The sequence below is a fragment of the Carassius carassius genome, chromosome 33 (assembly GCF_963082965.1).
Source record: "Carassius carassius chromosome 33, fCarCar2.1, whole genome shotgun sequence".
Lineage (NCBI taxonomy): Eukaryota > Metazoa > Chordata > Actinopteri > Cypriniformes > Cyprinidae > Carassius > Carassius carassius.
Window position 1 is genome coordinate 8,744,448 of NC_081787.1, and position 27,812 is coordinate 8,772,259.

General features: G+C 36.3%; 2 protein-coding genes and 1 long non-coding RNA gene across 7 annotated transcripts in view; 1 reads left to right on the plus strand and 2 right to left on the minus strand.

The window, feature by feature from the left end:
- Positions 1–4,599, minus strand: part of LOC132113690 (platelet-derived growth factor C-like) — a 46,215-nt gene extending 41,616 nt beyond the window's left edge. The window contains exons 1-2 of one of the 2 annotated variants that reach the window (XM_059521604.1): positions 4,016–4,599; positions 3,846–3,912 (exon numbers count right to left, since the gene is read on the minus strand). In XM_059521604.1, coding sequence (XP_059377587.1) covers positions 3,846–3,912; positions 4,016–4,018 — 70 coding nt within the window. In that variant the 5' untranslated portion in view covers positions 4,019–4,599. Of the gene's footprint in view, positions 1–3,845 lie in introns of both variants that reach the window. The other variant, XM_059521603.1, reaches the window with a different exon arrangement.
- LOC132114224 (uncharacterized) overlaps positions 1–27,812 on the minus strand; it is a 534,277-nt gene that overhangs the window by 409,306 nt on the left and 97,159 nt on the right. The gene's annotated exons all lie outside the window — the stretch shown is intronic.
- Positions 2,967–26,965, plus strand: LOC132113688 (glycine receptor subunit beta-like). 4 transcript variants are annotated; one of them, XM_059521602.1, is made up of 10 exons: positions 2,967–3,288; positions 11,769–11,908; positions 12,238–12,344; positions 13,608–13,675; positions 17,930–18,156; positions 21,137–21,219; positions 21,465–21,605; positions 21,738–21,890; positions 22,732–23,018; positions 26,514–26,965. In XM_059521602.1, exons 2-10 carry the CDS (start codon positions 11,787–11,789, stop codon positions 26,808–26,810), a joined length of 1,485 nt encoding a protein of 494 aa, XP_059377585.1. In that variant the 5' UTR covers positions 2,967–3,288; positions 11,769–11,786; the 3' UTR covers positions 26,811–26,965. The 4 variants fall into 4 exon arrangements, with proteins under 4 accessions (XP_059377585.1, XP_059377584.1, XP_059377583.1 ...); XM_059521601.1 differs by lacking the exon at positions 2,967–3,288 and adding an exon at positions 9,348–9,663 and having other exon boundaries at positions 11,772–11,908; XM_059521600.1 differs by lacking the exon at positions 2,967–3,288 and adding an exon at positions 9,349–9,663.

The following is a 27,812-nucleotide window of genomic DNA, read 5'->3' on the forward strand; positions in this document are numbered from 1 at the left end:
GTATTCATGTATACATCACAATTAAAGACTCAGGTAAGAAGGAAATGGGAACCCTCAAACTTAACTTTAGTAACGAAATAAACAACAAAACGAAAGTAAGCAGCAGCTGCAACCTCACTCTAGGTATTTGTGTTTGCTGAGTTTTTGCAGCATTGAACACTGTAGCCAATCACAGACATATATGTTTATTTCTGGAATGCAGTTACCAGAGGCATTTCAGTTAGTTACAATCCACTCACAACTCCAAACACCAGAGTTTTTGTTCAGTCCTGAGTTCTGGCAGCTCGCAAAAATTATAATGAACAACGTATAGACGCAATGTTAATAAGACATTAATGTTTGCACTTTATTTTACAGTACATTTACATCATTTACTTACATGTACTTATAGTGTACTTAGAGTGTATTTATCTAAGAAAGTTCTGGTAATACAAGGTAACTACATGGGGTAGGGTTTGGTTTAGGGGTAGGTTCAGGGTTAGTACCTAGTTATTACATAGTTATTGTAATTACTATAATAACTACATAGTAAGTACATGAGGAACAGGACTGTAAAATAAATTGCTACCACATTAATTGTGCGGTGTAGAGAGCTTCATTGATTATAATGGAATTTTCTGAGATTGCAATGGTCTGAAATTAGTGATAGCTTTTCTCAGTAATCATTAAGGAAGTGCCATCTTGGCTATATATAGTCCATTCAGAATTTGAATAAAAATGTTGCTTTTCATGCTCCTAGAGGACCAAGGTGGAGTATATGCTGCAAAGGTTCGGGAGTGACAGCCGCATTTAAATGGGTGATTCCCTCTCGAAATCGCAATGACTGAAAAATTGATAATCATAACAATGGACTGGACAAAATATGATATGTTAAAATAGATGTGCATGAAGGCTAAAGCACCCTCACTAATTTCAGAAGCACAGATAGCGATCTCTTGATCAATCTATCTATCTGTCTCTCTGTAGTATGTATGCATGTATAGGTTGCATAATTAAAAAAAAATAGGTTCACTCTTAAGAAAGTTTGAAAACCACTGGTATAAAATAATGGCAAAAATTTTGCATAAGGTTTTTCAGAAGTTAGAATATGAAAATGGGGATTTTAAGAGGAGGAGACAACTATTCAGATCATGTTCTCTGATTCAAAGCTCCATAGTGCTTGCATAGGTGTAACTATTGTATTTTCCAGACTATAAGTCGCACTTTTTTCATAGTTTGGCTGGTTCTGCGACTTATAGTCAGGTGTGACTTATTTATCAAAATTAATTTGACATGAACCAAGAGAAAACATTACGGTCTACAGCCACAAGAGGGCGCTCTATGCTGCTCAGTGCTCCTGTAGTCTACACTGAAAACATAGAGCGCCGTCTCGCGGCAGTAGACGGTAATGTTTTCTATAGGTTCTAAATGAATGCGAATTATAGTCCAGTGCGACTAATGTGTTTTTTTCCTCTCCATGACGCATTTTTGGACTGATGCGACTTATACTTAGGTGCGACTTATAGTCCAAAAAATACAGTATAGGGCTGTTTATTTAACATTTTAAACAAAAAGAGCTAATCAGTCAGATTACACACTAAAAATGTACATATTTAATTATGTCCTCTGACCTGACAAACCACATTAACCAAGAGCAGGCAGCACAGAACGAGCAAGGAGCTGTTCAAATTGAATATGTAAAGAAAAAAATAAATAAATTGCTTAACATGCTATCTAAAAAAGCAAGGTACTTAAACAAGTCAGTGCAAATAATGTAAAATAGATTAAAACACTGTCTAAAAGAAAATAAAACCAATGAAAAAAATATAAATTCAACATTCAATATTAAAATAAAATGTAAAAAAAGAAAAAAAAAAAACATTACAGATAATAATTCCAGAATATAACCTTACTGAACGTAAGCCTAAAATCTATATTGGTTTCTAAAGCAAATATTTGTCATTTCTATTTAATGATCCACTCATCTACAATAATAATGACTTTTCTTTGAATATGGTTTATTCAAAACATTGATATAGAAGACCAATTTGCAGTTTAATTCATCAACTGACAATTTTTGTTGCAAGACTCTGGATATGCCTCTATTGTAAACAGACTAACCTTCAGCATGGTTACTTATAATAATTTAATGAATCAGCATTTCAAGGTAAAGTCACTGCAGACTTGCCATTTGAGCCACTAAGAAAGACATCGTTCACCACCCTTCATCAACTGCATACACCTACTCATATCAATTTGTATGAAAACCAAAATATCTTTTTTCTTTTCTTTTTTTTTTCAGGTTAACCTCTTTTGAGGTCAAGTAGCTTTTTAATCTGACCTTAACCTCACACTGCAGCTGCTAAATAAAACCAGCCTCAGATCAGTGGTGAAGAACTGCCTCAATCAACACCAACCAGAGATGGCTTTGACAGAGCATCTACTGTTATGGTAATTGTGGTAATTAAAGACTCTCCGTTCAGAGACACTTGGCAGAGCACACTACCAATTCACCTCCATTCTTAAGCCATTGGGGAATAAAGGTGGTGTTATGGCCAAAGACCCCTATGTCTTCCTTGGCTCACAACTGTGACCCAAGAGGACTAGATATGCACTGCATCAGACGTGCCAATTCAATTAAGCCTGCCTTTATTAGACAAATATTTGTAGTCTTTTGGGACTCAATTTATACAGAAGTTACTTAAAAAAAATATGATATGGAACTAGAAGGATTTCAAGTTCATTGGCTTCCTAACAGAAAACAAAGTATATTTTTCCATATAAACATTGCTTTCCAGTAGACATGTTCTGCATGTTCCACGGTTTAGAGAAAGAATTATAACACAATGAAAGCTCTGATAGTGGGCCCAGAGAAGCAAGATGTTTCCACTCTGCTTCACCCCTGACACAGTAAGGGGCGCTCCCTCGCCTAAGTCAACACAAGTAGTAGTTTACATTTTGTTAATGGTGCGCAATGGGCGACAGTTTGCCTGTCCCCACCAACGCCTGCTTTACAACACTGAGCTTATATTTTCAGAGCTAAATGGAATTTTGTATAGTTCCAAAGTTAAATGGAAACTTTTGCTTGATTTTATTTATCATTATGAATTTTTTTTTTAGTTCACCTGTGAGTTTTGGTGGGAATCAGAGGAAAGCAAATTACATGGCCCCGGGGCACCTCAAGCTTCATGAATGGAGTCTTTCTGCGATCTGAGAGAAATCCCTGCCCAGGGGACCCGGTTACCCAGAGATTTTTTTTTCTCTTAAATACACATACAGATGTGCATTTCATAGACATGAAAACCAAAGGTAACTTCAACTTTCTATTAAGCATACTGCTGTGTGAACCTCTTAAACTGTAGCCATTTATGGCAAGCTGTATAATCATTTAATTCCTTTAAGTACTATCTCTGTTTCTGTTATCTATTCTACTAAATACTATTCCTTACATTAATAATAAGAACTCTGATAGTCACTGGTATATTTTTCTATTTCCACAATTTTTATTGGGTACTAGTGCTATTACTTATTTCAACAATGACTAGTATTCAATCAAGTAGTCACTTGGTTGGTAGTAGGTAGCCGTACTTATTCTTTGGTACTAACCATTCCCAATAGTTGCTTGTATGTCTTCCAGTGTCACTGGTACCTCACAGGAACTTGTATAATAATTATGAGAGATAAATATTAAACATTTCTTATCTCACTAGTTACTTTTTTCACAGTACAACAAAATTGATTACTTTGTTTTGAGGAATAAATGTTAAAAAGACTTGCCATTGCAGAGGTACACTCAATGCATTTAGTTGCAAAGCGCCCCACAGTCCAAGAGACAAAGATCATGCATTGATTTTTTTTAAACTTACCATTCTGCTGTTTAGTGCTGGCGTAGTGAATCTTACTAATGTGACTCGATTCCGCCACCGACTCATGCTGATGAAGAGACAATATAAGAGTCAAGAGAAGCAATGGAATCATTTGGATAAATGGTGGCTGTCGGTGCTTATAGGCACTTAGCATGTGTTGTTTCAATCACCATGCAGAAATATTGCTCGTGAGACGCGTATCCAACATTGGACACATCTGTAAGAGGCACGCGTAAAGTAAAGTCCACATAATCCTGATCGGTCAGAGTTTCTACTGCGAAAACTTCTCTGTGGAAAGTTTCCCGAGGAGCATCTGCGCAAAGTTAAGCATTAATAGCAGTTAACTTTTAGTGTGCGCACACCTGTTCGCCTAAACACGAGTGTAACTGGAGGACAGTTGGAAACGTGCTGTAAATCAAGATTTGCTGAGACGCGCAACATGCATTTGTCTGTTTGCCATGTATTCGACTTTCCCCTGCAAACACAGATAGTCCATTCGAGTAACGCAACACATAGCGAGCGTCTCTGGGCAAAATGGCACTTGTAGCGTTGCGCGTCCAACTTTGTAAAGGAAATGAATGTCTAGAGGTGGCTCCGAGGGTTTGGCGAGCGCAGGCGGCCGACTGGCGACACAACAGGTGCTGCACATAAAGTACAAGTTCCCCGTGGAGGAAACTCCCCGGAGAGGCGGGGACCATTCACAAGCTGCTGATGGTGCTGCCGCTACAGTCGCTCGGAGTTAGAGACTATATTTCTCACATTTCCACTGCCACACAAGTGTGTGTGTGTGTGTGTGTGTGTGTGTGTGTGTGTGTTTGTGTGTGTGTGTGTGTGTGTGTGTGTGTGAGGGAGAAAGAGAAAGAGAAAGAGAGAGAGGCGATGGAGAAAGAGAGCGAGCATACAGTATGTTTTATGGGACAATCATGTGACGGTGGTTTTGTATGTTATTCGATATAAAACAATGTTAATCAAAATATAATTAAAAATGCTTTTTTTCTTTCAAAATGACATAATGAACAGATTTTTGATTTCTTAAATTAAATTAATTTGTATAATTGTCTGCATTTCAGTGAATGTGTTAGCTATAGTTCTACAGTTGGCCTATGTGTATGTGTGTATATATATGTGTGTGTAGATTACAGGCTAACAAATAAAAAGATTAGAAGATTTTCTGTTAGGACAGAATATTCAATGGTAAAGAACACACAAAATTACATTTATATTTTTCCCTCAGGTTAGTTTTGGATCATTAATAACCCAAAACCCCTTTCAGGTCATCTCTACTGAACCGTCAGTCTCATTTACATCTGTTCTTTTTATTTGTGTTCTAAACCAAATTCCTTCCAAAGTGAAAGGGATGTAGGAAATATCATCCATCCACACTTTGGAAATCTACTGAAAATAGACATTAGGGAACTTTTGGCATACACATTTCAACATACTATGTTTTGGGACAAGTTTATTCTAATCTTGCATACTATTTAGTATGGATAGTGTGTACATTGGAATGCATTCTGTACAAAACAGCAAGCCTACTTCCCTATGTCTGAATATGTTGGAGACCACCGGTGCCAAGTACCATATAGAATATGGTACTATAGAAACTATAGGATTATAAAAAATAATAATAATTGGGAATTTCCTGTAAAAGTGTAAAAATTCACAGACACTGTATCATTTTTAGGGACTTGGAAGTTTTAACTTGCCATCTTTTGTAATTTTTACTGTGTCAGCCAATTTAACCCTTCCTCTGCAAATGGTCCTGAAGATGCATTAATCATTAGTTCATGAATGCTTCACATGTTTATGGAATGGCTTCCTGAATGGGCGTGACCATTTGGAACAAGGCTTAACACTATTATTATCACAAGTTGTGGCATGTGTCGGTTCGTATGTCTAAATCTTTTGATCATTTTGTTTGGCATTTCATCATTGTGAAGACAGAACAATGCCTAAAGCATCTTAAGGGAACCGCTAAATACCTAAATAATCAGAGAAGGGCACACATTGAAGTGATTCTCCCAGAAAAATGATGCAATGGCAAAACAATTCAGTTTCAGCCCCAGACCACTACAGAAGCGGGTGGGTTGGTGGAATCTGAGACCAGAAGTATGTGGAAGCTTAAGATCTCAATCTAGCTGACATGATCAGATTTCTAAGTTTGTTCTTTTATTGTTGCATTGTGTGCAACATGGACAGTAATATCAATTGGAGAGGTGAAAACTTTATATATACAGTACCTATGTATATGTGCATAATACAGTACATAAACATGACAAATGTCTAATTTTGGGAGCATGGAAGGTAATATTTATGTTATTTTTTTGACAAATGCTTGTTTTGACAGGAATAGTTTTTTTTTTAAAGAGAACATGGTACTGTACAAGACAAAACATGTCTGATGCTTTATTTTGGCAAATTATTATTATTATTATTATTATTTGCTTTGTAGAAGTATTTGCCTTTAGGTATGCTGGAAATATTGCTTATGGATCACTCAGTAGCAGAAAATGGAAAGGTGTAGTATGTGGTGCCACAAGACTGGAGGTCATGTGCAGACTATGGGAGAGTATCATATTCCAACCCAAAACCTGCAGCAGATGTCAGCACCTCTGCCAGAAAGAATCTCTCCCTCTCTCTGTATATGGGGGAGGGGTTTCAGTAGATTGCTATTTTGCCTTGTTTGAGACGCTACAGTGTCTTATGCTTTCATGGTGGTCCAGTGAGTCACACTGATATTGAATTTATATACAGTAAACAATGAAATTACTAACATGGCTATTTGAGGATGGGAGGAAAAGGTCACTGTGGTCACTGCCTGTCTGGCCAGTCACTGAGTTAGCATCCTGGCTGTAGCATTAGTGAAAACATATCTTTGTTTGTTTTGCAATGAGGTCATAGAGGATATGACACTTTAGATTGTCCAGAACAGGGACATTATAATGATGTGCTGATGATTTTCAGGCAAATTCAGTGCTATTTTTGCACCATTTATATACAAGTATAGTATTAAAAAATGCTTTTAGTTATAATTTATAATTTGAATCGTTTTTGTGATATTGTTATGTGCTTTTGTAATTTTCACTTGTTTTTTTATTTCTATTTTTATTTTTGAGTTTTATTTTTAGTAATTTTAGCACTTTAAGCCTGAATTTAATTTGAGTTAGTTATCAAGACAATATTTCAAATTTTTAAGTAATTTTCATTGAATATGTATATTTCATTTTATTTTATTACATTTAATATTTGTAATAACTTTAGCTTACATTAACTACACTGATCAAATCACTGATATTTGTCACGTTTAAGATATTTTGGTTTGCAGTAATGATGTTAAGTAGCATACAGTAAAGACATGGTTGTCATTATAAAATCATAAATATATTTTAAAAATCCTCTTGTGTTCAACATCTCATCCCTGTTTGTATGGTACCGAACATTTGTATCTGTTAAAGCTCCATATAATTTGTCACGTGAGTAAATTCTCTCCTTGTAAATTGCTTAGTCTGTGATTTGGTCCTGTTCCAATGTGAGAAAAAGGCTATTAACCTGCTCACTTTGATTCATTTGGGTCTGTTCCAAGAGATATAAAAAGGGAAAGTATGAGTTAAAACAATTTCTCGCTAAGATGCAATTACGACTTAACTGTCACACTCTGTACTTCACAAGACAGCTGAACTTGATAGATTTTTGCAGATAAAAATGTTGTAAAGCAAATGAGTGAGAAGCTATAGGATGAGTCATTGCTCCTTGCACAGCTTTTTGGCAGGAGAAACAGAGTGAATCCATGAAATAGACATAGACAGGCGATATACAGATTTATTAATAAACTTCCTATCGTTTCTTGCAAGTCTACATCTAGACTAACTTCTTTAAATTCATAATTTAGGCTTCTCCATTAAACATCTTATGACAGTCCCTTTCTTACATGTCATTTATCACATCTAGTGTCTTTTTGTAAGTCCCAGTTATTCTCCATTAGGGTCTTCCTGATATTCTTTCAGACCCCAATCACCTGTTGAGAGCTACAAACCATTATATGACAAAAATAAGTGTCTTTGAGAAAGCAAAGGGGTACCTTCACCCTATGACTGTTTTTATTTTCATTTTTAATGAGGAATGTGTCAACACAAGGGTGTGTGTGGAGACTGATAGCAATGTTGAGTGTGCATGCCAGATATAATACCACATTCAATTTGCTAGAGCGCACAGACATATTTTTGGACCAATGCTACATTGTCCATCAGTTATGTGGCTTTTGGCCAAACAATGAACATTTTCTCAAAACAAGCCTCCCTTAGTTCCTGGTCATTTATTGTCCGGGTTTTAATTTAACCGGTATTAATCAGTAATTTAGTTTATGTGCATGCATGATTAATATCTTCTGTTCTGCTACAATAAAAAGCAGATACTAAGGCGTCTATTGTCCTGACAAAGCTGATGAAGGAGGTATAGTATTGCGTATAATTTATATGAACAATGAACAGAGTCTTTGGACCTCAGCTGATTGCCAGAGTGCCCTGTGGAAACTTGTGAATTTGCCAAATATCCAAATATTAAATCAGAAATTTGTCTAAACTTTGCTTTTGGTTCACTTCTTAATCTTTGTGTTGGTTTTTGAGGAAGTAATAGAGTGTTTGACTTCGCTCATAGAGAACCAAAAATTATTTGGCCTCAGTTTGAGACTATATCTTATGGCCACATTCCACTAAAAACTGGTTCCTTCAACCTCTGTGTCCCAATGTGCTTAAAAATAAAGACATCCACACCTTGTGTCTGTTGGCTGGCACACTTGTTTTACTTTGCTTGTTTGTTTGAGTACTCTTGTTTAAGCTTACATGGGCACCATTCATTAGGAACAAGTACAGAGGGAGATATTTAAAAAATAAAATAAAATAAAATAAAATAACATAACATAAATAGCATTGACCCTTGTGCTATGCTGAAATGTTATAATACCCTGTGTGAGCAAAGACAGTATTATTACATTGCAATAACATAATTTTCGGGAAAAGGAAAATCTTAGTTCAAAATGGCCAAAACCTAACATGAGGGTTAAACTTAAAACACAAGTTTTATTCTTTTTTTTAAAGTGAAACATTTATTCTTACATTGTTTCTTTCTTTAATGTATTTATTTATTTATTGGTGTACATATTAATTCTTCTCTCTTTATCCCTCTTTGTTTAATTTTTTTTCTTTTTCTTTTTCTTTTTTTGCATTTATTCCTTATTGGATTTGTCCTTGCATTCATTCTTTCTTGCATTTTTCTTTCTTGCATTCATTCTTTTTTGATTGCATACATATCATTCAATCATGTATTCTTTCTGTTTTTCTTCTTTCAGTTAAAGAAGCACAATTTCAAGCACCAGACAGACAAAAACAGAGAACGCTGCGTTTGATCATTTTCAGCAATACACTTGTGCTGAAACGGCAGAGCAAGTGTGATGGCCTTGGACCATATTCCAAAGCTGCTGTGGAAGCTGTGTGATTAATTCTATTCTTGTACAGAGTTCTACTGCGCATGTTGCATGACAGGTGCACACACAAGGCTCCATCTTGGCAACCCTTTACCAATTCAATAGGACAGCGGGAATATAAATTATATTCAGATTGTTAAAATTGAAAAAGATAAGAAAAACAGACGGGAATCGCCCATCGTAATGAACACTGTTCCAGCGATTCGCGCTGACTTAAGGAACAACGAGCAGAATGCGATATAAACGGCGACTGGTCATGAAGGCTTTTTAACGACCGATTGCACTGTCAGCGCTACTGGATCTGATTTGCGGAACAACAACCGTTATTATATTGAAATGGTGAGTGAAACCGCAGGTAATATTTAAAGAAGAGAGCGATCGAGTGTTTTAAATGTGTATGATGAATGGGGGGAGGTGCGACTCACGTATAATTTGTCATTCTGTGTTGTGTTTCCCCCATCATCGTCATCCCAACCCCCTCGTCGTCATGGAGGATGCTGTTTTTATATCTCCTCTCCCCCCTCTGCTGCCGTAACCTGCTTTATTTTCTATCATGCCTGAATGCAACTTCAACTTGTTGCTCAAAGCATCCACAGGTCGTTGTTATACCTTTACGCATTTGCATAAAGATTAAATATAAGCATGTTAATGTGAGAATAGAGTGATGAGGTCTGCCAACATAGGCATCATATGTCAGGCTAAAATTATGTAATGTGGGCCTAACTATGATTTTATTATTAAATCAAAATGATAACCATAAGTGTGAAACATTTGTTTGTTTGTTTAAGTGGGTAATTGTATTTCTATGTCTATATTTTTGGGATTGTATTTATTAGGTGTCATTGTATTTATTTATTTATTACTAATACGTTATATAGTTTAGCATTTTTTCTATTATATTAGTATTATAAAATGATTATAGAATTATTATTTTATTTGGATTTTCTATGTATTTTTTTTAATTTATTGGATCAACACGAACACATTTATATTTGTATAATTTTACAAATACATATCTATGGCGATAAACAGGCAGGCACTATATGGAGACTTCTTAATATTGTATGATAAGCAATTTGTTTATACCTCTTCTGATCGCTGTAGCATATTGTGTGAGCTACAGTAGGTATAAATTAATATATTGAACATGATATGAAAAATGAACTTCACCTGTGTATTACAGGAACAATGAGTGAATAGTTTTTTTATTTATTTATTTTTTATTTTTTTGGCTGTGAATGAAGCAGTCAGACTTACTAAGGGCAGATGCCTTTATGATCTATTCATTCATTGCATTTCTATACTTCATAATGTACTGTAGACCTGCAGTCAGTTTTTGTTTGTGTCTTTCCGAGTAAGAACGTTAAACTCAAATTGGCATGACTGCTGAATCAGGGAAAAGAAAGGGAATGAGAGAGAGAAAGAGATTGAGATATATGGAAAGATCTGAAAGAGAAATACAAGCATCTGGTGATAATAATGATGGAATGAGTGAGATATTGGAGGAGTGTGCATGAACGCTGGTCTGTTTCAGTTAAGATGATGATCAATGCACTGGCGCAGAATCAGGCCTCCAGAGGTGGAGGGTGGAAGAGTCTAGACAGGGGAGTTTTCTGGCAGCGGTCCTCAGAGGGAAATTCCTTATGCTGATCTTTTCAATTGTTTCCACTCCTCTACATTTGGAACACTCATGGATGGTTGTGTAGAAGAGAGGACTGTACATTAGTCTAATAGTTTGACGTTTGGCATATTTCAAACCGCTGACATGTAGGTCTTACTATAGGCATAACTCTGTCTTTCTAAAGTAATTTCCTATAGTACATTTTTAAATTAATTAATCCTGCTGATTTACTTATAATGCACATGTAAGGATACCAAGAACATTTGTAACAGAAATATCAGTAAAGCACTGTTTCAAAGGGCAACATTACTAGTTTTGGTAATAAATTCAATAATTTGTCCCATACCATTTGTGAAAACAATGTGCTTTTATAGTGTTGAAGCACATTGTCAGACCACCCACAGTGACAGACACCCATTACCATTTTTAAAGTGGTCACGGAAACAACAGAACCATATTTCCAGAGCCAACAGACCATCAGTCTCAGAGACAGCCCAGCGCAGTCTTGCCCTAACTATATGTCCTCTGAGAGAGGAAGACATTGTTATCCATTAATATAGCTGGGAATTTCAGTGTTCAGTGACTTATGAAAGTCTTTGATCAAAGGAAATATTATCAAGATTTTTTTCTCAAAACTGTATTAAAATATTGACCTAAAATTTTGACATTTTGCATTATTTGGAATTAAATAAAGGGGATTTATCATGCTATCAGAAAACAACAACAACAACAAAAAACCATCATAAAATTATTAAATAACCATTATAGAAATAATGTTAATACAATGGACCTGCTCTTAATGTATGTGTTGTTTCTCTTCCAGAAGCTGAACTGCTGTAATATGAAGGCTGTAAAGGTGATTTTCTTGTTGCTTATCATCTGTCTTTGGATGGAAGGAGGATTCACCAAAGAAAAATCTGCTAAGAAGGGAAAGAAGAAGGGGAAACAGGTTTACTGTCCTTCGTAAGTGGATTCGTATTCAAGTTTTTGTGGCTAATTTTTCATAAAACACTGCTATTGTGCTATACGCATATCATGTAGACTTTCTGACTATGGGAACTATAGAAACAGCTAATCTGCTCTAATGTTATGTGTACTTCACACTGTGGCAAATGAAGTAACTCACATCGGTCAAAATGTTTGACACTTGATTTGGAAATGCTGTCCTTCACAATAATATAATGAAAAATGAAAGACATTTTAATAAACAGATGAATGAAACTTTAAACATGATCTATAAACATTTCACATAGTTTTGTTGCTAATAATGTCTTTGTCTTTGGTCCCTTCAGGCAGCTGTCGTCAGAGGATCTGGCACGGGTTCCGGCAAACTCTACCAGCAACATCCTTAACAGGCTTTTGATCAGCTATGACCCAAGAATCCGACCCAACTTTAAAGGTCAGTGCTCCACTGACCTTTGTAGTGCCATGAGATTTTATTATACAGTGAAGGGTTGCGGGGGTGGTGGTGGTGATTCGGCGTGCACAGGTGCTCTCACTCGGGTCCAGGTGCAGGTGAGTCGGTGGAGTGCTCGTGGCAATGTCTTCCGGTCACAGGCTGCTTTCTGGAAGGCAGAGAGAGGACAGTCAGTGTGCTAGCTCGTGGAGAGGCTTCTCACCCTTTTCCTTAGTGCACGCTGTTTATATGAGGCCCGGCTGATGAGAGGCAGGTGCGGGTGATCAGCCCGTGATGAGCCTCGAGCCAGTGCTCCTCGTGAATTACCAGGGCGACGATGATGTGGAATCGGGACGCTCGTCACACTATATATGTATATATATATATATATAGTAGTATATATGAGTATATTTATAAGTATAGTATATATGAGTATATATATAAGTATGAACAAGATTCATTATGTTGTATTGTCTATCTAGCAGTAGCCCAGAGTCCACGTAGGGACCCCCAGCTACCACTCAAAACATCCTAGCAACTGCCTACCAATGCCCTACCACTTGCGCTTACCCAGATTACCTCAGCAATAGTCTAGTAGCAACATTTTTTTTAATAGGCCTTCCTTGTATAAATATATTCTTCTGTTGATGCTGTTATTTTTACCCTTTTTTGTTCAGTTGTTAGTTGTTGCTATTTTTATATTGTCTTTTGCATGCCCTGTCAATTATGTCCAATTACTAAACATTACAAAGAATGTTTTATTGTATATGCATTGTGGCAGATACGAAAGTCTAGGTTATGCTACTGTTGGCAGCCTTTCCTGATATAAGGAAGCAGGTTGTAAAGAGTGAGAACCTCTGTCGCCTTCCTGCTTGCTGGCATTCAGCGAAAACATGGGCCTTGATGTGGTCTGAGTGTTAAGAGTTCACTGTATGATTCAATGTTATTACTCCCTATGGCCAGCCAGCTGCTCGTCACATGGGCAAGATGAAAGCTCCTGGCAGTCATTAAAGTCAACATTATAATCTTGGGAATAGGAATAGCAGTCGAGTAGTTGAACCATTTTCCTATAATGCAAAGCTTTCCATGTAGTATACATAAAGTGAAAACATATGTTTCATGGTATAAACCAAATAGTTAATGTTACCCGTAATAGTCCGTGAGAAAGTGTGCTGCTTAAACTGTTAGAATGACTTTTGGTGCGTCTTGTTTGATGGATTTGATTGATGTGCGGAAATGCACAGTTTGTTTGTGTTTTGTTTTTAGGTATTCCTGTTGAAGATCGTGTGAACATCTTCATCAACAGCTTTGGGTCCATCCAAGAAACCACTATGGTATTTCACATCACTTTTGCCTTTTCATACACATAATGAGTGAACACACACACACACACACACAATAAAAGCTCTCTATTTTCTATTCTTCTTTTTAGCATTTTACAATAAACACCAATAGGATAAACACCGCAGCCTGTGTTTTATAGCCTAAAATAAATGCTAAAAAGAAGAATAGAAAATTTCCATAATTTCCATAAAAACATTATAGAGTTTCGAGAAAAGACGGTAAAAAGCAATACAAAACAAATAATGTACCGGTTATGTTGTCATCCCTTTGCTCTCTAACTGAATACAATGTTATAATAGGCCTAGTTATTTAATAATAACATTAACAGTGAAGCATGTATCTTACTCTGGGGGAGAAAGCTTAGTATAATAAAATCACCTAAATAAGTCTTCATGTTAAGAATGAATAGTACACAAACACATTTCCAAAACTGTACGTGGTTATAAAAAAAAGCATTCATGAATTATGTTATGAAAAACATTTTACTGTCTTAAGTGCACTCATTTATTTAGCATAGAAATTGAAATAATAATGATAACTATTATTTTATTATTATTATTTTTATACATTTAGGTTACATATGCATTTGGAAGAAACTTTTATCCAAAACGACTGAAAAAAGTGGAACAACTGACTCCAAAGTCAGTCACAATGCCCGGTTTATTATACAATAATAATCAAGTGCTAAGATTATCAGAAATGAAACAAGATTTTGACACACTAACAATCTTTCTTATTAAATCGTTGTATTCCATTATACCCATTAATTGATAGAGAATCACTTAAACGTACAGTATGGGATTTTTGGCCACCAGGGGTCACTCAATCAAAATAATAACATAAGACGTACTTTGATGACGTCGGAAAAGAGCGTGGGCTCATGGGAGTTGTTGTCATTGGAACACGCACTCTGTCGCTCCCCACACTCATTCTAACTTAGTATTTTGATAATCACGTCTTTTCGAACGAAGAGATATATGAATTATCAGACCCCTATCAAATCAATATTCCATCTAGCTAGTAGTAATATATGTTCAAAAACACGGTCGCCTTTCGTTAATAATTATAATTACATTTATACTATGATATCGAACAAGATAGTGAACTGCATTTGAAGCTACTTTATCCAGCTAGATATAGAACAAATGTGGATTTACATTATACTATACATGAGAGGTGGTCCGTCTGCATTTTACACAAGACATCATCGTATCACAAAATATACGGATAGATACAGTTAGCTGAATGGATGCATACCTGTTTATTAGAATGCAAGCGAGTTCGCCATCTCTCTGTAGTTTCAGCTTGTCACGAAGCTTTCTCCATCTTGGAAATGCAGCTCCAATATTTACCCGTGTCTTGTTTCTTCTCTTGTCCCAAAACCTTCTCGGGTCATTTATTTCATCCGTACGTTTGCGCTTCACAGAACGTGCAGGCAAAGCATAATCATGATCCATAACTAAGTTATTGATTGAGGTATAAATACTAATATAAACAATATAAATATAAAATATAATAGTCTCGATCAAGGCTAGCTACTACTTTTTCTTTTTCGTCTTTTCTTTGTTTCTGTTCACCTTTGTATTTGGCGTTCCGCCGGGTTCCGCAGGAAGTTAGATAAACTAGAGGGGTCAAAGGTTATATGACGCCATAGACGGGCGACAAAATGGAAATAAAGAAACGTGCCGTGTCTTCTAATTAAACTATAATTTTCTCCGAATTTGAAAGTTTGTGGAAACTGTTGGGATAATGTAAGTACACAACTAAAAAAATATATATAACATAAATACAGTGATTTCTGCTATTTTTAAAGCAGAAAAATTACATATTGTGCCTTTAAGACACTTTACTGTAGCCCTATTCCACATAATAATATGCAATAAAACAATATACAATATGATTCGTTAACATGTAGGCTAACTAGGAGCTTGCTGCCTGGATCAACTTTATTTGTAATATCACTGTACAAAAAAAATAAAATAAAAAATTGTTCCCTGCATATCTATATGTTTATCAAAAGACGCTGAACTACAATCAGTTAAAATGTGACATTTTGATGTTTTTAAAAGATCTTAAAATGTCATTAATATTGAAATCAATGATTAGACCAACAAAGAATGTCAGTCTAAAAAACAAACAAACAAAAAAACAGTTTTTAAAATGTCAGATTGTCACAAAACTTCTACCAGACAGATGACTGGATTCATGACTGTGTGCTTTATTTCTGGCTTACCGTGTTTACTTAACACTCTACCGGGGGAAAAAAAATCAACTCCAGACCCCACAATCTTACGTCTGGCTCCTTATGAGCAGTGACAACCATAAACAACCCATCATGCCAGAGTGTCTTAAGATCCATTGAAAATATTTCCCCTGCAAGCACATCAGAGGGCCACGTTTTCTGCCCAGCACTGCATGGTGTCATAGGTTGAATATAGTTTTGCAGTCACTTCTACTGGAGTGTTGCGTGCCACCAGGCTTTTATAGCATTGGAAATTAGGTCCCATTTTGTTGTTGCATCGTTCTGCTGTGGTTAACCTTTAAATGCACAGGTGGTATACGACAGAAATACAAAAAGGCTATTCACAACCTCTCCAGAGACCTGACTGGTAAGAAGTAGGCCACTTTGCCTACCGCAGCTTATTTAGCACTTTATTACCATTTTGACAGGAAGGTCCAACAAAACAACACTTTACAGCTAACAAAATATGTTATAAGAATATTTTGCCAACATTAATTTATGAAAACTTTGCTAACATTAATTTATGAAAACGTTATGTCTAAATGCTCACCCATTTTTAAAACAACCCATTTGTTTTAAACATTTTTTAATGTTATGTTTTCTAGGTTATGTGAATGGTAGAGGCCCGTTCACACACACACACACACACACACACACACACACACACACACACACACACACACACACACACACACACACACACACACACAAAAAATGATGACTGACTAATTATGGTCAGTTTCAAAATTGTTCTTAACTTAAAAGAATAGAAAAGTCCACACCACAACTATAATGATAATGACACAGAGAAACAATATCACTGGATTCACTTTCAATTTTTTAATTGTCACTATCAATTTTTTTTTCAGCCTATGATTAATAAAAAATTAGAATCAGAATGTAATGCATGCTCACTCTATAAAACAGAACAGTTATTCTGCATTGGTGTGGAGATTATGTAGTTACTGTTATCTTTATAGTTATTGTTCTTGGCGTAAATGGGCCTTAGGGGAACATTCCATTTTATTATTATACAAACATTATAACATTATATAATTTTTTTTCTTCTAAACATTCTAAAACAAGTAGTGTCATTTTTTAATGAATGGCAACTAAAACGTTTAATGTTTTTGTGCTAATGTTTTCAGAACATTATCAAAGACCGGATACATCTGAACTAAAACATTCTATTAATGTTACTGGAAGAACATTTGTTCATAACTTTGCGAGAAGTGAGCTGGGATGACACAGTGCCATCCATGGTGTGTGTAATATATCCTGAATGTTCCTGGTCAAAGCCCTGAATGAAAAACAGGACATACCAAGATGTGAATCACACACACAGGGACAACACACCCAGAAACATTTAGGAACAAATTCATTTGAATCTAGTGCAGCTGGAGTGTGGCCATTTTATTTGGCATGTCATCTGTCTTCACAGTATCAGCGCTAGCAAAACAAGCTCCACTAGAAAATGAAACTTCAAAGCCTTTTGCTCACGCAAGTCGGCAGGGAAGCTGGGGCCAATCTGACTTAACGAACCCTGTGTTTTCCCCAGTGTAGGTGCTCACATACAGCGTGAGCCCTCATTGCAGCACCCGTCGCATGCCTCTGATGTTGGCAATGGCTGGAAATGTAAATAAAAGCAGCTCCAAGCGCCACAGCTGCACAACTTCAATACCAGCCATAACTGGAGCCTGGATATGTCAGAGACGAGAGTTTTTTTTTAAACCTCACTCAGAGGTCATGAGAAATGCGGGCTGCTATGGTGATACCTAAGCCACCTGGGCTCCCCTGTCACCCTAAGGACTAATGAGCTGTTTTTGTGTCCAAATCAAGGCTTCTTACAGTTCCTGTCATGTAACAGAAAAACAGGTGTCTGCCCTGCTAACTACCACCCACCCACTCAGAAATGAGTTTTCGGTGTCACAAAATAGTTGATTTTTCAGGCTTGATTGCATTTGTGAAAACTTGAATGGATATTTTGGCTCATATTTTCTAGGACTATCGTGTCAACATCTTTTTGAGACAGCGCTGGAACGACCCCAGACTCCGGCTTCCTCAGGACTTCAAGTCTGACTCGCTCACCGTTGACCCGAAGATGTTCAAATGCCTGTGGAAACCCGATCTTTTCTTTGCCAATGAAAAGAGCGCCAACTTTCACGACGTTACTCAGGAGAACATCCTGCTCTTTATCTTCAGAAATGGAGATGTCCTCATCAGCATGAGGTGAGCTTTTATGCTCTCTTCCTGCAAAGTCTATACTCTGTCTTTGCGGATGGTGACAAATGAGGTCTGAATGCTGGTTACACCTACTCACATTATAAAACAAAGCAAACACAAGAGTTTATCAGATGACAAAGACCTTTTAAAGTGGAAAAACAATTACTGTGCAAGAGTTTAATCTGAAGGTATTGCAATTAATGGTTCAGCATGTTCACAAATATATTGAAGCCTGCTGTTACCGAGCAATAAAATATAAAGCTGTGAGATGAATTTTAAAATAAGATACAATGTCGAACTTCCATAAAAAGTCACATTATGAGAAATGAAGTCGCATAAACATTTAAAGTTGCAATTACAAGAAATAATGGTACACATGTGAGATAAACTACCATTTAAATGTTTGGGGTCTGTAAGATTTTTTTGTTTTTTAGTTTTGAAAGAATTTTCTTATGTTCACTAATTAAAAAATACAGTAAATAAATAAGTGTGAAATCAGTCATATTTCATATTATTCTACAAATTACTATTATTATCATTTGAAATAACTGATTTCTATTTTAAAATGTAATTTATTCCTGTGATGTCAAAGCTGAATTTTCAGAAGCCAGTACTCCAGTTTTCAGTGTCACATGATCCTTCATCCTAATCATTCTAATTTGCTGATTTGGTGTTTAAGAAAAAATTAATATTATACAATTTTATATATTATTATAAAAAATGCGTAATATTGTTTGTTGAAACTGCAATACTATTTTATGACTCTTTGATGAACAAAAAGTTCAAAAGAACAAGTCTTTACTGTCTCTTTTGATCAATAAACCTTTGAATAGTATAGTGTACATAAAATCATAAATCACAAAAAATTTATTCACAATTATGAGAAACTAAGCCCCATTAGAAACAGGCTTCCTTGAGTATTTATACAACTAGAAAATGTAAAATAAGTGTCTTTAACAGTACTGAATATATATAAACAAAATAACATATATAAAATACATGTTTAAATGACAGGGAACAGTGACTTAGCCCACCTCCAAGCTCTTCTTCATTATTTTAATAAACCTCAGGAGAATTCAAGTGATCTCAGAACTGGACATTCTATACATCTATTGACCCTAGGATTTCACCTCACCACTGACTCCTAAATTACAGCTCCTGCTTTTTGATCCCATGTGAAAGACCTTTATTAGTGGTGGACACCGCTGTCATTATCGCTCCACTTCTCTATCTGCAGGTCCTGCTGAGTGAATGAAGCTCTCAGAGACTTCTAGTATCAGTGACCACACCTGCTGTAGATCTGTCCATGCAGTGCTATGGAAATATTATTCTAATCTGCATCTTTTTTTTATTTAGCAGAAGTTTATTAACACAGATTGATTTAAACAAACAGTTATTTATAAGGGTAAACAATTCCACAAGCTGTAATGCTCTACACAAATATGAGTTGTAACTGTGGTCCCCATGCCAGCCGGGCATTGGACAATTTAGGGTAAAGATTAAATCTAAACCCTGGCACAGAGCCATTTCAGTCTGGATGGGAAGTGTGTTTAAGAGCATCACATTTTGCTGTTATGTCTGAGGCAAATGTATTTCCATAGTGTTTTTGCATGCCACCCGGAACCCAGCATGAGCTGGGTGGTCTTCCGTGAGCCCTTTCTCACTTTTGGCATCGGCCCAGGATGCCTTGCCCTGTCTCTGGGTATGTGTGTGGCAGGGGATTACTGTCTTAATGAGAGTTTTTCGAAAAGAAACAAGAGTGTTTATTTCATATTATACCTCCCTGAAACTAATTGTGGCTTTAATCGTCCATCGACCTTCAACTTCCTCAAATACATGCATAGATTTTACCTTTTATATTTTTCTTATCTCTTATTCTTCATGAAACTGACACATCTTACGCCCCCCCCCCCCCCCCCCCCCCCACACACACTAATTATTATCAAACCTTTTTATCCCCTTGTTCCCATAACCTCTTCATTCTAAATGCCCAGTGTCATGGAAAAAAATAGAATATTAATAAATACTAAAATAGTATTTCAGTGATACACAAATAACAATTTTATATGCTTAAGTCAAAATGTCCAGTATATTGGACATTATATAAAAATATAAAACATAAAAAACCTTTTTGCTGCTTAATACATAATATCAATTAAAAGTTTTTTTATAACTAAACAGTGTTTTGAGCAAGATTATATGATGGAGGCAATGTTTATTTTCATGAAGAATCTTTATTTTGTATCTTTGTGTGCCCCGTCTTTTCTCGTCTGACCCCATCTTACTTCTCAACCCTCGTCTCTCTCTCTTGCTCTCAGATAATATGTATAATGCACCATAAAGATACATCTTAAACAAAAACAGATTTTAGAGGCAAACAAGGTCTATACAAAAATATCTTGGTAGAGTGCTTCAGTTTGTGCACTCAAGCGCTGTGTGGCCTCACTGGTGTAAAAAGTAGCTCTTTGCTGCTTTTTAGACTGTGCTTGTCAGATTATGGCAGAAAACCAAAAAGCTTTCATGTGTTAATGGTGTTTTAAATAAATATGCCTTGGTGTGCATGCTGTGCACAATAATGGGAACTGCATGAAGAATTTATCCCACTGTTGGGAAAGACCTTTTATGTGACATCTATGAAACCAGTTAAATTTGGATTGACTTCAAGTGATGCAACCTAGTGATAAAATAATCTTGGCAGAAATCTTTGCAGTGTTGCTGAATATATTCTGCATGAATCTTTAAATCCAGTAAGTGGAATCCATTATTTTCCTATTTCACCCCTTATTAATGTCTATGGTTTTAAAATTAAATGTTTACCAAGTGCAAATGGATATGATGTTTATGTGACCATATATAATGTAGTGTATTTTAGGGAAAAGCAATGTAAAATGCCGCATTTAAATTTAAGACACTAATTCAAACTTATTCAGACTATTGCATGACTCATTGTCTGGTACTCAAATTTGCTTATTCTCTCCTTTCTCAGGTTGTCTGTTACCCTCTCTTGTCCACTGGACTTGACTCTTTTCCCCATGGACACCCAGCGATGCAAAATGCAGCTTGAGAGCTGTACGTGAATATGAATACAATCATTTAGAAGTATCTGATTTGAAAATAATACAAGGAAATTTTTTTAAATGAATGGGAGGGGAGTTTTGTTTTTATGCTGCCATGTTTCAGACTTGTTAGCTAAAACTAAATACCAGAGTTCACAGGATCATGAAAAACAATCTGGGAATCTATTCTAAAATTATTATTATTTGAAGTGTTTTTTTTTTGTTTTTTTTTATGTGTGTGTCTGTGTGTGTGTTTAGTCGGCTACACCACAGATGACCTGCAGTTCATGTGGCAGTCTGGTGACCCTGTACAGATGGAAGAGATTGCTCTGCCTCAGTTTGATATTAAACAAGAGGACATTGAATATGGCAACTGCACTAAGTACTATGCGGGGACAGGTAAAACTAATGTGTACATAAGCTCTCTCTGGTCTTGTTAAGGAGGTAGCTACTGTATTAGATGCGATTCCAGAAAAAAACAAATACAAATTATGTCCATTAAAAGCAACCTTTTGAACTTTTGTATGATAGGCTACTACACATGTGTGGAGGTGATTTTTACTCTAAGGAGGCAGGTGGGCTTCTACATGATGGGTGTATATGCTCCCACCCTGCTCATCGTCGTCCTCTCCTGGCTCTCCTTTTGGATCAACCCTGACGCCAGTGCTGCCCGTGTGCCTCTGGGTACTCTTTCCAATCATCAGTCCTGCCACAAGCATCAGCCCCTCATCTCATGTCTCTGTGGAGGCCTGTACCCCCATAATCGACCTCATCTTTTACATTTTTCATTTCCTATTTTCATCAATGTAACATCCACCAATGAATCTTTTCAATGGCGCTGATTTTACATCAGTGCAGCGCTTCTATCCCCTACAGCACTATAGCTATACACTATACAAGAAATATAATGCATGTCCAGGATATTTCCATCAGCCTCAGCTGCAGCCCACAGGCATTATTTATTTATGGGAGGTCAGTGAGAGAGGATAACCTGAGATGCAATGAAGATTATGCAAGATGCCATGAGATGTGACAATTTCTAGTATTTTCCAATTATAGCTTGACACTGCTGATAAATGCATGCACTGTTTTCATGGAATATGCTTTTTCTTCGTGCACTGGGTTGTGTTTCATGGGTGGACATTACAAAATATCTGCAAATCCTCTACTGTGATTTGGTTACGATTTTTCTGCGATTCCATTTGTGATTCCAGTACCACCATCATTCTGTCCACATCATTGTCACTGTCACAATATAATGTGATTACATAAGTGCCATCTCAAATTGCCGCTGTCCATGGTCATTTCAGGTCAGTCATTTATTACATTTTGTGAGTGTTTGGTTTGCGTGTGTGTGTTTATACATCTATTAAAAAAATCTGCTCACTGCTCTAATACTGTTACAGATGCCTTAATACTATGTTTTACAGTCTGCTCTGGTATTATGTTTGTAAACGATTCAGATCAATGTGTTAGCACATCCCTCCTCAGCTCATTTGATCTAATGACCTCTCTCTGTCTGCAGGGATACTGTCAGTGCTCTCGCTCTCTTCTGAGTGCACATCCCTGGCCTCCGAACTGCCCAAAGTCTCCTATGTAAAAGCGATTGACATCTGGCTGATTGCCTGCCTGCTCTTTGGCTTTGCCTCTCTAGTCGAATATGCTGTGGTTCAGGTGATGCTTAATAGCCCTAAACGACTGGAGGCGGAGAGAGCAAAGATTGCTAGCAAAGAGAAGGCGGAGGGAAAGTCTCCTGCTAAGAACACCATCAATGGCATGGGAAGCACCCCTATACATGTCAGTACACTACAGGTCAGAAACAACCTGATGACTTTGTATTCAAACAAACTGATTATACTAGTGCTAAGTCAGTTCAAAATAATACCAAAAAACACCTTGTGTAGTAACTTATTGTGTTACTGTGATGATATTCTAAATTTTGGACAAAACCATTTTTTTTTTTTTTTTAATCTTACTGTACTCTAGTTTTCCCAACTCATACCACCACTATATGGTGGTACCACAGTAATATTTTGTCACCATCATTTATAGTCTAAGCATGTACAGTTAATATACACTATTTTCAGAAGTTTTGGGCAATTTGGATTTTTCTTTATAAGACATTAATACTTTTATTCAGCAAGAATGCATTAAATCAATCAAATGTGACAGTAAAGATATTTATAATTTTCTTAATAATCTCTGTTTTGAATAAATGCTGTTGTTGTTTTTTTTACTTCTTTTTCATCAAAAATCTTGAAAAAAGGTTTCCGCAAAAATAAAAAAATTAATTAAATAATCAACACATCCAATTTTAGATGTGATGACTGTAAGAAAAATTATTTTGAAAATGATTTCTGAAGAATCATGTGACATTGAAGACTGGAGTAATGACTGCTGAAGATTCAATGTTACAATCACAGGAATAATCTGTATTACTGTATTTTTAATCAAATTAATGCAGCCTTGGTGAGCATAAGAGACCCCTTTCAAAAACATAAAAAAAACTTTTACCAACACCAAACTTTTGAAAAGTAGTTTGTATACAGTATAATAATATTAATACATATTAAAACTAATTAATTTACATTTATAATAATTTAATATAAATCTAATATATTGTTAATTTATTTTAAACATCTTAATATATAAACTATATTTTAATTTGTTAATGCATTCATTCTAAGTATTTGCTATTCCATGACAGTATGCCCAATAGAGACAAAAGTTAAGCAGCACACGGGCACACACATTATGTTTAAGGGCAATTTTGCCTTTTCAAAGAGCTCATTTTTTCAATTATATTTTATTGTATTCAGTTGCATTGCTCTCCTTGTAGTTATATAATCTTTAATTATGCACTGCGCTGCTAATGTCAGGTCTGCATGCAAAACTGTAGGTGGGATAATCACAGTACTTCATGTTCTTCAGAAAACAGACAACTTTATAGCAACAATTGGAAGAGGAGCTTGGAGGCAAGGATAGCCTGACAGACAGGAGAAATAGGCTGAATAATGTGGTCTGCTCGAGTCTATTATAAGCTTTAAATGGGCCCCAGAGGGAGGCTTAAGGAAGCGATGTGTTTTCAACCAATGTCACACATTTACTCTTAGGATGAACCTTCAACAGCTACGAGAAGAACATCTGATCCCAAATTAACCCACATGCTCTTTGCACAACCCCTGCAAGTTACTGACCTCCAAGAAAGCCTCATTTATTGCCCTGAATTAGATCTGTTTGGACGCATCCCAAGGCTTGTTTGCTGCCACTGATTCTCCAGCCATCTCATGGCTGTTCAGACATGCTGAATGTTGTTAAGCAGGCAGTATTTATCAGAAGCATATGAAAGCTCCAATACTGTATTTGACAGACAGCTTCCTAAATCCATGTATGTGTCCTCACAGAATATAAAAGATATCAAAACTGTTTGAGGATTTAAGTGTTGTGTGTCTGGTGGGAAGTAGTGCAGTCCAGTACTGCATGGCTTCTGCCCCTGTCCACACATCCAGAACTAATACAACAGACAAGTTGGCATTAAACCATCAGACATAAGATATCCAGACATCCCTCAGTTAGTCAGAAAGAAATAGAGAGACAGAGAGAGAGAGAGAGAGAGAGAGAGAGAGAGAGAGAGAGAGAGAGAGAACCAGACAGTGTTATGTCACATCAGTTTGTAACGATTGTCCTGGTCTATTTTGATGCAAGGTAGGTGTTTCTTTAAACTACTTATTTTCTTCTCCTGTTGTTCCTGCGTGGGAGGGCCATGAAACACTGCCTCTGCCCTGTTAGAGCTTCAGGAAGAGCCAAAAATAATTGCCTGTCCTCAAAATCTCCCTTTCCCAGCAGTTCAGAGTGTCAAGAGAAAGGGGAGTTCTAAAACAAAGAGATAGAGAGTTATGTGCCTCTACATGAGAGATTAAAGTTTGACAAACATTGAATCAGATTTGGTTTTTGAGTTGTGTGATTCCTGAATGAGTATTATAATGCATAAATGATCCACCTGCCAGCTATCATTTCTTCATTTATTTTAATTATACAAATGAAAATACCCAAGTTTGAAATTAAAAGGGATAGTTCAGTCAAAAATCAAATCCTGTTATCAATAACATTCACATTGATCAAAACCAGTATGGTTTTCTTTCTTCAGTGTAGAACAGAAATACACATATTTACAAAACTAACATAACTAGCCCTAATTCACACTTTCAACAACACTAGTGTATAATAAAATCATCAGTACCATTATTTTTTTTTTAAATTTACTGCTATACAATAATAATATTCTTAATAAAAAGACCACAAAGTACCATTGGTAGTGATTTATCAGACATGGTTCTATGGTAATACAATGTTTTTTTTTTTTACAGAACGTTTATATAATTAGTTATATTATCCTTGATTTATGCCGAATCAAACCAGTATTCATTTTCAGTATTCATTGAAGAACATAAATTATAGAGGTTTGGAATGAGATGAGGTTGAGGAAGTGATGAAAGCATTTAATTTTTGGGTTACTATCCCTTTAATGTTTAAAGGGGTCCTATTATGCTCTTTTACAAAGTCTTGATTTTGTTTTAGGGGTGTACTAGAACAGGCTCTCATACTAGGTTGTTTGAAATGTAAATTATTTCTTCACATATTTTACATTATTACAATACCTCTCTACCCAGTCTGGCATGAATGGTTTTAATAGTTCCTGTATCAAATGAAGGCCTGCCTTCTGGAAAACGAGATGTGCTGTGTTTGGTTAGCTGGGCCAGTCTGTGCTGTGATTGGTTAGCTCGGCCAGTGTGTGTTGTGATTAACAGTATTAGGCTCCTGGTCGGGAAATGTCCTGCCTCTTACCAAACCAGCCTGCTGCGAGCTTTAGTTTAAATATTGCATCAAAATCGAATCAATTTGAGCATTAATTAAACCCGGATGATTGTAACCACTCTCAGCTCATCTTTCTGTGGAACACTAGCGTGTCTCCGACATAGTGATAACACTCGCTGCCTTCTCTAGTGCAGCTCAACCAGGTCTCATCTCATTCGTTGATATTTGTGATATCACAATTCCCAGAAAATACGCGTAGTCAAAACGAATCGTTCGTTGTAGTTATTGAAAAGTGATTTCTGTTAAATAACATATCTTCTTTTGAACTGGGCTTTGAGCTTTGTAACTTTGCAGATCATTACAGACCTACTAAAGTTGAAAAAGTGAAAAAGCACAATAGCACCCCTTTAAATAAAAATCACTCCAGATGTCGCTGAGAGGTTTTCTCTTTATTCATCTTTTTCTCACTCTCTCCCTCTTTATATCTCTCAGGTGACAGAGACAAGGTGCAAAAAGGTATGCACCTCCAAGTCGGATTTGCGCTCCAATGACTTCAGTATCGTAGGCTCTCTGCCACGGGACTTTGAACTCTCAAACTTTGACTGCTATGGCAAACCCATTGAAGCTGGTAATGCTTGCAGTAAATCGCAAGCCAAGAACAACAAGAAACCACCACCTCCTAAACCTGTCATCCCCTCGGCAGCCAAGCGCGTAGATCTTTATGCTCGTGCGATCTTCCCATTCTCCTTCTTTTTCTTTAATGTTATTTACTGGTCTGTGTATTTGTGATTGCGTAAAGTTGAAACTGCTTTCATTCAGCTAACTTTTCCCTCCTTTGTATTGTTTCGGTCTATATAATGTGTTCCTCAGACATCAAACGGAGCAGTTTTGCCACTGATGTGCAGACAGAGTGAAACTATGAAAAAAAACAAAAAAAAAAACACTGTTTCTTATAAAAAGCAACATTTTTGAGTAGAAAGAACAGAGACAATTCTTAAAACTTTTGATTTTCAGCCACTATATTTAATTTATGCACAAACCTGAGAGAAATTATTATGAACATGCATGTGGAAATGGAATATATAAATATTAATATACTGTATTTAAAATATATAATATTATTTTTGACCTACAGATCAGCTGTTAAGATGATGTTGAGACATTTTTACTGATAACCACTGCCATAAGAACTGTCTTTTGATGATGTTCCTATTACAAGCATTCCAGAAATTACAAGCAAGTCTACAGTACAGACCAAAAGTTTGGACACACCTTCTCATTCAAAGAGTTTTCTTTATTTTCATGACTATGAAAATTGTCGAGTCACACTGAAGGCATCAAGGGCTATTTGACCAAGAAGGAGAGTGATGGGGTGCTGCGCCAGATGACATGGCCTCCACAGTCACCGGACCTGAACCCAATCGAGATGGTTTAGGAGTGAGCTGGACTGCAGACAGAAGGCAAAAGGGCCAACAAGTGCTAAGCATCTCTCGGGCAACTCCTTCAAGACTGTTGGAAGACCATTTCAGGTGACTACCTCTTGAAGCTCATCAAGAGAATGCCAAGAGTGTGCAAAGCAGTAATCAAAGCAAAAGGTGGCTACTTTGAAGAACCAAGAATATGACATATTTTCATTTTTTTCACACTTTTTTGTTATGTATATAATTCGATATATAATTCCACATGTGTTAATTCATAGTTTTGATGCCTTCAGTGTGACTCTACAATTTTCATAGTCATGAAAATAAAGAAAACTCTTTGAACGAGAAGGTGTGTCCAAACTTTTGGTCT

Bases quoted from the DNA above. Each gene is read 5' to 3' on its own strand.
- LOC132113688 (XM_059521599.1), top strand. From the start codon at position 9,819: ATGCTGTTTTTATATCTCCTCTCCCCCCTCTGCTGCCGTAACCTGCTT. The intron at 9,921-11,768 runs GTCGTTGTTATA...TTTCTCTTCCAG, and splicing joins GTTGCTCAAAGCATCCACAG to AAGCTGAACTGCTGTAATAT. The intron at 11,909-12,237 runs GTAAGTGGATTC...TGGTCCCTTCAG, and splicing joins AAACAGGTTTACTGTCCTTC to GCAGCTGTCGTCAGAGGATC.